General features: G+C 41.6%; 1 protein-coding gene across 2 annotated transcripts in view; it reads left to right on the forward strand.

Annotated features, from left to right (window-relative positions):
* The window catches only part of SRPX (sushi repeat containing protein X-linked), a 74,940-nt gene extending 65,287 nt beyond the window's left edge, over positions 1 to 9,653 (forward strand). For both annotated transcript variants that reach the window (XM_034754517.1, XM_034754528.1), the window contains 6 exons: positions 150 to 276; positions 3,151 to 3,272; positions 4,070 to 4,249; positions 7,073 to 7,206; positions 8,843 to 8,964; positions 9,115 to 9,653. In XM_034754517.1, the coding sequence (XP_034610408.1) occupies positions 150 to 276; positions 3,151 to 3,272; positions 4,070 to 4,249; positions 7,073 to 7,206; positions 8,843 to 8,964; positions 9,115 to 9,295 (866 nt within the window). In that variant the 3' untranslated portion in view covers positions 9,296 to 9,653. The remainder of the gene's footprint in view (positions 1 to 149; positions 277 to 3,150; positions 3,273 to 4,069; positions 4,250 to 7,072; positions 7,207 to 8,842; positions 8,965 to 9,114) is intronic.
* Positions 9,654 to 10,522: the final 869 nt, after the last annotated feature.

The following is a 10,522-nucleotide window of genomic DNA, read 5'->3' on the forward strand; positions in this document are numbered from 1 at the left end:
AGGTAAATAAACTGTCCCGGCCCGCCAGGGTGCTTACCCTGGCGAGCCGCGTGCCAAACGTTGCCAACCCCTGCTGTATCACAATGTACACTGAGAGCTGAGTAGTGAAAAGAATTAAACTATGGGTTATCTGGTGCTTATTTTAACAGATATGGAACCTCCTAGAATCCAGTGCCCAAGTGTGAAGGAGAAAACAGCCGAGCCAAATAAGCTGACAGCCCGTGTGTTCTGGGAAACTCCAGAAGGAAGGGACACTGCTGATGGTATTTTGACAGAGTAGGTGAAACTCTGTTTATTATATTAAGTGAAACCCTGAGGTCACTTGTTTTGCCTTTTCCTAGACCCCCTTTCACTTATCTAGGTGATATGCTTGGTCAACATCCTTCCCCACAGTTCTGTGAAGGAGTGAGCACTTGCTATTGGGTCCGTGTGACCCGTCAAATTATAATGCAGGCTTAGCTGAAAAAGAAAATCTGACATCTCAGACACCGAGGTAGTTCGTTCAGGAGTTAGCATATAAATAGCCAGCAGACTGTTTTAAAGCTAATGAGATCAATTTGTTAGCATTTTTGCCCACACCTGTGTTGCAATAAATAGATTTCCAAAGGGCCTTCTATGGCTCTGTTCTCTCCTAGGGGCAACACTTTGCATATGGGGCAGCACCTCTTAGTGAGAGGTGCTGTACTGCATGAGGAGAACTGTGACTGTGTTAAAATAAACAAGACCATTGTGTGCTAATAACAATCTCATATGCATCTTTAAGCTTTCACATAATATAACATAGTTACTATGATACTGAGTTCTTCAGTAAGTTACTTTTCAAGTGACAACATCAACTTGAAATCTATAATATTAAAAAAGGAGAAAAATGTAGTTTCAGGTACTACATTTGCTTTGGAGACCCCCGGCAATTCTTATAGTTTTACAATGACATTTTCCCTCCCCTCCCTGCCCCCCAGTGTTTTTCTCTTGCCTGTTAGGATGTTAAAGACCCGCACAAACAATAGGGGAAACTTTCTATGCTGATGGTGTCCCTTTTAATGGCAGCATTGTCTGCCACTTCCACTGATACAAGATGGGCATGATCAAAATACTTTAATGATGAGAATATGGAAAATCATTTAGTTTACTGCAATAAGCTTAATCAATCCATCTGTGAACTCACAGAAGCTGTTAAAAGAATTGAATAGTTGAGAAAATCGACTTTCTGTTCACTGGAAGGTAAAGGACACTTACAATTTGAACTATTTAATGAGGACATTTGACAAAAAGCACATCAAAAGAAACAAGCTCAGGGCATTTTTATATATCAGAGTATAAGCTGAGGAATTCATTAGATAAATAAAAAATGCTAGTGCTTGTGATTGCAAAAGAAGAACTATGATGTTAAGAGCCACTAAAGAAGCTCTCATCCTAAAATAAGAACTTTGGCCTATCTGTTGTTCGGTGTCAGAATGAGAAAATTACTAATAATGCTCCCTGCCTTCTACACACACACACACAAACACTCCCAGTGAAATGGTGTCACATGATAAAAATAAGAGTTGTAAAATCCAGTGTAATGGGACCAATAACTGTTCCCAATCCAGTGAAATAGCTATTATTCTATGGAAACTTTCTGTGAAGGACATATGCATTTTCAGAATTTCTGTTGTCAACTCTTGTGATTTTACTGCAAGTCTTATGATATTTGCTGCTTTTCTTAAAGTCTTGGTTCCTGGAGCCAGGTGAGTCTGTGAGTATCTCAGTTTTTTCTTAATGAAAGTTTATAGCCCTAATTATTGTAGAGAAATGTGACCCGAGTGCACCCTAAAGGCTTTAAAACCAGAAAGTAAATAATGTCCCCCTCCAAAATTTATCCAAAAAAATCATAAGATTATTTCTAAGGCAGTCTCATGACTTTGAAGCCTGACTCATGGTTTTTGAATGGTTGGGGTTAGCAAAACTGTTTACTGTGCTGGTAAGATGGTTCAAGGTCTGATGAAACTAAGCTGCCATGCAAGAACCCTGGATTCAGGCGCCACCTTAAGCCCCATTTGTTCAGCTGGAAGCATAACATTCAGAGGCTCATTACCAAGGGACTTGCCTAACAGGTGATTAAGGAATGTTTATTCAATCTCAAGGCTTCTTGTCCTCTGAGCTCCAGGCAGCAAGTGGTCACAATTTCTGCATATGGAGGGATGAGAGGGACTCTATTGAGGTAAAAATATGGCTCTGAGTGGATTGAAGCTTCTTGAACCATGCTTAGTCTGGCTGGTCTGTGAGTTTCTGCCTTGAGAGTTGAGAACTCTCTTGACATATGCTTTGGTTGGAAATGAGCAGTTGAGCTGAAGCCTGCAAGGGGATGCCTGCCTTTCCCAGCACAAAGAGAGAGATTACATCCTGATTCCTCCCACCCTGTTCGTATGTATAGTCTGGCACAGAGAGGTAACCTGCCATGTTAACAGATGGTTTTTTAAAAACAAACAATGAGAGAGACAAGGTGGGTGAGGTAATATCTTTTATTGGACCAACTTCTGTTGGTGAGAGAGACAAGCTATGGAGCTGCATAGAGCATTGTGCCGGTTGAAGACTTATACCTTCCACAAACAGAAGTTGGTATTATATTTCCTCACCCATCTTGTCTCACTAATATCCTAGGACCAACACGGCAACAGTGCAAGCAAACAAACAAAGGTACTCTTCTAGCCCTGACTGATGTTCAAATCCTGTACAACCAACTATCCTTCTATAATGACTGATGCTCAGTTCTAGATTCTCCATCCAGGTATTTTTATTTCCATGGAAAGAAACAAACTCATGCCTTTTTTAACTGTTACATGAAATTTAAATAAAAAAATAAAATGCCATTGACAGTTGTCTTACAGCGATGTGAGTCACACTACCTTTGTCTACACTAAGCTGTTAGCGGTAGTGGGTAACTTGCTAGGAGTAGCCAGGCTGCTGCGACTTTAACTCTTAAATATTGTGGGCTCTGCCACTCATCCTCCTCTTGTTTTCTGTCACTCGACAAACTCTCAGCACAGCCAGGCAATCGGAACATTCCCCAGTGACAGAAGGGCTTTCCATCTGAAGGCTGTTAATATTTTCCTATTGGAGAAACCCTAACTTAATTTCTGAACACCTGGTCTATTTTATTTCATTTTTTAGTGTGATTTTGAAAGGCCCATCCCCTGGGTCACATTTTTCAGAAGGTGACCACAAGATCCAATACACTGTGTATGACAGAGCAGAAAACAAAGGCACTTGCAAATTTCTTGTTAAAGTCAGAGGTAAGAACAGTGTCAAATTGTGTAAACAAAACCAGTTAATACTTATGTAAGGATCCAAGTGACAGCCAGTCTTTCTGTATTTTTTGTGTGTGTGTGTGTGTGTGTGTGTGTGTGTGTGTGTGTGTGTGTGTGTGAGAGAGAGAGAGAGAACTTTTCCCACTGGAAGAATATTCTGTCTCATACAATTTGAAAATGCCTGAATCACCTGAGGGAAGTTAGGGAGCCAGTGAACTGAGCTCTGGGGACGGATCTAGGGGTGAGATGCGCAGTGGGGGTCTAGGAGACAGATAGGAGCTCTAATGAGCAGCCCCTGCCCTCCAGCTCTGCTTCTCAAATCTGTGTCTCCTCCTCTGCCCATGCTTCCCCTGCCCACTTCCTCCCATTATCTAGGCCCTCCCAGGTCCATGCCTCCCCTAATATCTAGTTGTTGACCAACAGGTGAGTCAGATCTGTACAGGGCTGCCATCTGACAAACACTAGGACATTTGTCAGGGAGAGCAGCTGCTTCTGTCACGGAGTTGAAAGCTGTGGGTCTCTGACAACCTGGGCTTCAACTGCCCCTCCCCTCCACAATCCCATGTTATTAATATATAAACTAGCATGTATGCATAAATGATCCAGGAATCAATAGCTAGATTCATATTTAAAAAAAGAAATAAGTGCTGGGTTCTCTTTGAAAGCTAATAACAAGCAGCGAGCCAGAATGTCACCTTAATATTAGTACAATATGATTTCATTAGTAGCACTGCTCCGGAGATGGGGAATTATTTGATGTTCTCTCTTTTTTGTATTTAAAGTTAGGCGCTGTGGTAAACTGAATGCCCCAGAAAATGGTTACATAAAATGTACAGGTGATGGAGATAACTATGGTGTCACCTGTGAGTTTTCCTGCATTGGTGGATATGAGCTGCAGGGAAGCCCAGCCAGAGTGTGCCAGTACAATTTAGGCTGGTCAGGAACGGAGCCAACCTGTACACGTACGTGAGTACTTTCTTACCTCCTGAAAGGTCAGCGAACGGGATTGCTTGTACTTATTGCACAAAGAATTTGCCTATAGCACTGCACACAGGTTCATGATTTATGTGTATGGCTGTCCGTTGTTCAAAGGCTGGCCCGGGGTGTGTACAGAATCAACCTGGATACTTCTGCTAACGAATATACAACTGTAGCATTTTTCACAAGTCTCTTGGTAATGCTTTGCAGCATATTGTGTATTGGAGAGGACAGACAGAAGCCAACAAGCTCTGTGGTTAATTACCTGAAAGCTTCTTATTCCCCTCGCATCAGTTCTATCACATCTTTTCACATCTTTTTGTAAGTTTGACTCTCTTCTTTTTTTCCACCGGTATCAGTGTGAACAGATTTTCTTACTCTGGCTTTTGAGTTTTCTTTCTTTCTCCTCTAGTTCTCATTCCATAGTGCTCTTTAGATACCAGTTCTTTGCCAATAAAATGGATTATCCAGGCACATTGGATTACTGAATGCCCTACATTCTACTACTGACACTGGGCCCAGGCAAATTTTACAAACTGGATCCCACGTGGCATCTGGAATAGGTGGTGATTTTTACTGGACTGAGAGTGGGAGGGTAAAGCCACATTTTTTTTTATCCATTAGAAATAACAAGTGCAATATTTTACCTTTCCTCTTCCCACACATCATTTGCCTCTTTTTGCAACTTTATCCTTGGATGAGGATAGTGTCTTACAATTATATAGTACCTGTAATCTCAAAGCTCTTTACAGACTTTGCATTCTGGAGTCGTTACAGACAGCACTGAAGTAGAACATTGCAGCAACTGTTTAACTGCACCCAACATTACACAACATTTTTTTAAAAAGGGAATGGAAAATAAACTGATGACCAGTTGAAACCACATTAACTACAGAGGGTGAAATTTAAAAAATCACCTAAGTGACTTAGGCACATAACTTAGACACCAGAGTTACTCATGCACGAGTGAAAATTTCATCCAAAATCATCAAATCTGACAGCTTTAAAAAGCATTCTGCATAATGCTTTGTTGGCTTAGGGGCAAAATTTCTCCATTACTGCTTCAGGGAATAGAATGAATAATAGATTCCTAAAGATTCTTTCAAATAAGTTCTGTTTAAGCTATAGAAACGTGCCCAGCATTGTGCAGTCCTCAGTATTAACTTGTGTTTTAAAAACTAAGGGAGGAGTATCTTCACATAATTCCCCAAATTAGATCATGTTCTCAAATGTTTTGTCCAGGCCAAATGCTGGATCCCTCAAGCAATCAGGATTCCACCATTTTCCAAACAAAACTATTCTACATTCTGAGAGATCTTGCCATCAGGAAAAAATATTTCTCCTGCTCAACCTACATTTTTTTCCTCCATGATGTGGTGCCTCTGTATACAACTCAAACTTGCACTGGTTATTTTTGCTATCATATCACTTTGCAAATGCAGATCTAGTCTGCTGTTCCTTATCTCCCCGCACCCTGTGTGAACATGACTCTTTCCTGGTTTCTATTCTTATTGTAGGTCTGAGTTTCATGTCTTTTTTATCTAGATGTATTGCCTTACATTTTCCCCAGCTGAATCTTATCTTATTTTCTGTCCATAATTCTAATCTCTCTAGATCCCATTACACTGGTTCATGCTAGCAGTTTAGTGGCATCTCTAACATTAATTAATGTGCTACTTGCATGTCCTCATCCAGATTGTTACTGTGGAAGCTGTTAAATATGATAGAATCCTGTGCCAACTCCTGCAGCCATCCCCTGCTGAGGGTCACTAAAAATCTTTAACTCCCAATTAGCTACCTTGTCGTCCATAATTACCCTTACTTATGGTCCTTCGGACAGTTTTCAGGTCACGACAGTGCTCATTAGCCAAGCTGATTGGCTCTAATTTGGCACATATATTCTCTGACTGTTTCAAATGCTCAATACTAAAAGCTAAAGTTTATTACACCTACCACTTTTCCACTTATTTTCTTATTCTGAAACAACCCCCTCCCCTCACCAATGTCGTTCATCTTGCAAGACTCCCCCTGCCCCCCCAATAACTCCATGCTGCTTGTCTTTCATGGTCCATTTACTCTCTCAATGTTTAGAAAGTATTTTCTCTTAGCCTTGGCTCCATTATTGTACTCATGATAGAAGCTGGACCTCAGGTGCAGAGATTGTCAGGTTCACTCTTCCTTACCTACGGTTCCTTTTGTGTGGGGAGGGAGCACTATACGCTAGTTCTGTTTACTGAGAAACCTGATCATCTTCGTTGCAGTAAAAATTAAACAAACGTTCACAGCTTTGGGTGGCACTAAAGCTATGTCTACACTTGGAGACATACTTGTGCTAGCTCTCATCCAGCTAGCAAGCTAAAAATAGTCATGTAGCCATGCAGCGGTGAGAGGCAGCATGGGCTAGCGGTGCGGAGTACAGACCCACGGGTCCAGGTGGGTTTGTAGTCGGGGGCAGCTAGCCCTACTCACTGCTGCCCGGGCTGCGATTTTGAGAGCGCTCGCTCGATAAGAGCAAGTACGAGTACGTCTGTTCGAGCTGCAACTCACACCCCCAGCTCCAAGCTTAGATAAAGCCTTAGAGAGAGAGGGGGACTGCTTGAAATCCTGGCCCCATTGCAGCCTATGGCAAAACTCCCATTGATTTCAGTGGGACCAGGTTTGCACCTTTTGACTTTGGCCCTTTAACATCCATACCCAGCCCCTGCCTACCTCTCAGGGCATGCCTGTCCAGCTGAATAGCTATGCCTGCTGAAGTCTGAAAAAGGTCTGTTTCTGGGAGCTCCACGGCTTTTGTTTTTTAATTCCAGCTATGAATATTAATGTTGCTGTGAGAACTGCAGCGGCCCTCTTGGATCAGTTTTATGAGAAACGGAGACTACTAATTGTATCAACTCCTACTGCAGCCAATTTTTTCTACAGGTTGCAATTGGGAATGCTGCAGGTAAGACATGGGCATTTTTTCCAGTTTTTCTTTTTTAAACTCGAGAGCCAGATCCTCAATTGGTGTAAATCAGTCAGTCTTCATTGACTTGCCCTCTCCCTGCAATGGAGCTATGCCCATTTACAGCACTGAGCATTTGGCCCAAGAGCTGCTAGTTTTGTAGTAAACATGTTTGCAAGGCTCTGGAATATCATCAGTTTCAACATTGCTCCAAACTGGACCGCTTTAATTCACATTACTCATGGGTATAGTAGAGTTCAGTGGGGTAAATGAACCAAACACTGGCCTTCACGTGGCTCTAGTTTGACCCTATTCTATCTTCCCAAGAGAAATTAATGTTGTGCTCATAACCAGCTAATACCAGCATCACCATCCAGTTCTTAGCAAACTCCTGAAGGATTTTAAAGAAACCTCCAGTCGTTCTTGTTGGTAAGCTGTTCATCCATGTCAAGCTTGTGTTGGCTGTCTGCAAAAGTAACTAATACACCAGTAACCAAAGGAGCCCGGAATCCAAATTAATCATCAGCCAAAGAATTGTTTTCTCGCTAGTCCTGAATGTAGCCTCAACACGGTCCTGTTTCTAGGACTTGCAGAAAACGCTCCAAATTATTTAGTATAAACTCCAATAGTATTTTTTCTCAAGGTAAACTAAGACCAGTCTTTATAGAAGAGACACATCGTTGTGGTGTTTGCTCCAAAAACATGGAATGACGACAACAGTCTTAGTTATTCCCATTGAAATTGATGGGACTCAGGGGCCTAAATACCTTTGTGAATCCCACCCTCAGGGCTTATCAGTTTATCTAACGTAAACTTTACTCAGACTGTTGTCAGAGTAAGTGGCATGCAATAGGGGTGCACAAGTGCCCAGAAGAGAGAGAGATTGTTTGTCAGCCCAGCTGGGAATGGAGCCATGATTGGTGGCCGTGAGGACTGTAAATTTACTGCCTGCCACCACTGGAACAAAAATCAGCAGTGATAATTGTGTGTCACTTGCAAATCTGGACTCCTGAACTTACTCTGTTTTCCCCCCATATATTCCAGAAGCCAGTTGCGTAATGTAAAAAAAAACATTTTTTTAAATGGTGTTTCAGCATTTTATTTTTAAAACATGAGTGTCTTGACCAATTAATACAACCAAATTCTCAATTCCTAGGTGACTTTTTGACCAGGTTAAATTTAAGTGTTGCAATCCTTCCACACACCCCCTCCCCCACACACTGCTCTCCATGATCCTCAGACAATTTGGCATAAGAGAGCACTTTTCTATAGCGGGCTCACATTTCACATTCTTTGTTTGGGTGCCAGATTAAAGTACTGGCACAATTTTTAATAGACTGGCATCTTTTCAATTCATTACCAAGACATCTAAATTGTACTTTGGTGGTCTTCCCCCCCCCACCCCCAATAATCAACTAAAAATCCATTAATGTAGCAGAACTGCCGCCTTCATGACTCCAGAAAACATTCTCAAGTTCCCACTGCTGACGTCTAAATTAAAATAAGAAAGCATTTAGAGAGAGCAAAGATTTGGAGCTCTGTGTAGAACATCACCTTATTGTGCATTTAATGTAAACAACTGTTATAATTAAATCCATTCATGATATGTATTCCTGGTTTTTCTCTTGACCTTTAGCCAGAGCAATGTGGTTTAGACCTCCGACATGTTACAGTGATCGAATTGGTTGGTGTCTTTCCAGCACAGATAGGAAGAATAGGAGTGAAGTTGCTGCCTGCAGCACTTGCTTTGCAACTCAGGTAAAATGAAAAATCTCACCATCATTCAGTTACACCTCAGCAGCTGTGGGTGTAATGTAGTCTTTTTTGTTTCTTGGATCCTTTTTATAATAGAACCTTGTTTATCCCAATATAACACTGGCAGTGAAATGTATTATGTGTATTTTTCAGGTTGTTGCTGCGCATCCCCCATTATAACTTCAGCGTGGTGGTGATGGACAAGCACGGCATGGACAAAGAGCGTTACTCTTTCCCACCTACGCCGGCGCAGCTCTTTGCGCTCATTGACACCTTCCCCTTGAGAAAAGAAGAGATGAAATTGCAAGCAGAAACTGGCCAGTCATGTACCTGATTCAGAGTCATGGCGTTTCCTCTGGTAGTGAATTGTATGATCATCCCTAATCTCCCCCGGGGTGCTACACAACGCATGGCTTTTTAAAATCACGGATGTACAGATTTTGTGTGTGTATTTTTAAGTCTATTTTATTGTGTAGCTTCTCTGCATAGGACAGATGCATGATGCTTTCTTGAACTTTCAGCCATCTTTAGAGAAATTTGTATTTAGTACTACTTCCCTCTGGAAACCCCTGTACAGCTGTTAAGGAACCTAGTTCATGGCTCCAGGAATTATTTTGGACGTTTCATGCAGTGAAATTTCTTTCTTACTGTTTATAAATCTTTTATTAATAAAATATTGTTTTGCAAACTCAGATAGTTTTGTTTAAAGGTCCTTGTGTGTATAAAAGCTGATCTCAAAACTAGGGATCAGCCCAAATCAAAAACCCAGATCCAAATTCTTCTGAACAGTACAATGTTGAAAATTTTGATCCAAACTTCGAAGCGTGGGTTTTCAATGCAGAATCCCTCAACATCACTAGTTATTCTCTGCTCCAGTTGTACAAAGCAGTCTGACGTGTAGTGTGTTTCATACAATCTTTAGCTCACTTTCCAGAGTTTAATACAATTACAGTCATAAATGGTAGTTGACAGACAGATGCCTAGGCAATGCTGAACAGTTGTCTTTTCCACAGAGTTGAAATTAAATGGAAAGCTACTGGAAGGCTGTTGCAGATGGCAGGAGCTGCAGAAGAGAAAAGGAGGCTCCTGTACTGGCAGTCACCTGATTGTTTGGGGAGACACACGAGGGGTTGAGAGAGAGCAGTAAGAAGTCCGGTAAAGTAGAACTCCAGCTGGAGGGTTTGTAAATCAAGGGCAATTTTAACTGGATCTTGAAATGAACAGGAAAGGCACTGGATTTGGGAGACAGGGAGGGCGATGTGTTTGCACTTCATGGTATATGAGTGAATGGAAAAATGTGTTCTCTCCGATAGACTTTGTTCATGTCCAATGAGCCTGTTAGAAGAGTCCTCTCATTCCTTCAGCTTGGAGCCAGACCAAGCCTTTGATGTGATGATGGGGATGTCAGACCGCCCACACTGCAAAACTCACACAGAAGTGATCATTGCCAGAGCTGTGAAACCACTAAACTACAAATTATCAATTTAGGAATTAAACCATTCAGGAGTTTTATTTTTTCAGCACTATTACTCCTTCCTTAGGAGGGTTGGGAGTGTTAGAC

This window comes from Trachemys scripta, chromosome 1, assembly GCF_013100865.1.
Source record: "Trachemys scripta elegans isolate TJP31775 chromosome 1, CAS_Tse_1.0, whole genome shotgun sequence".
Taxonomy (NCBI): Eukaryota; Metazoa; Chordata; order Testudines; family Emydidae; genus Trachemys; species Trachemys scripta.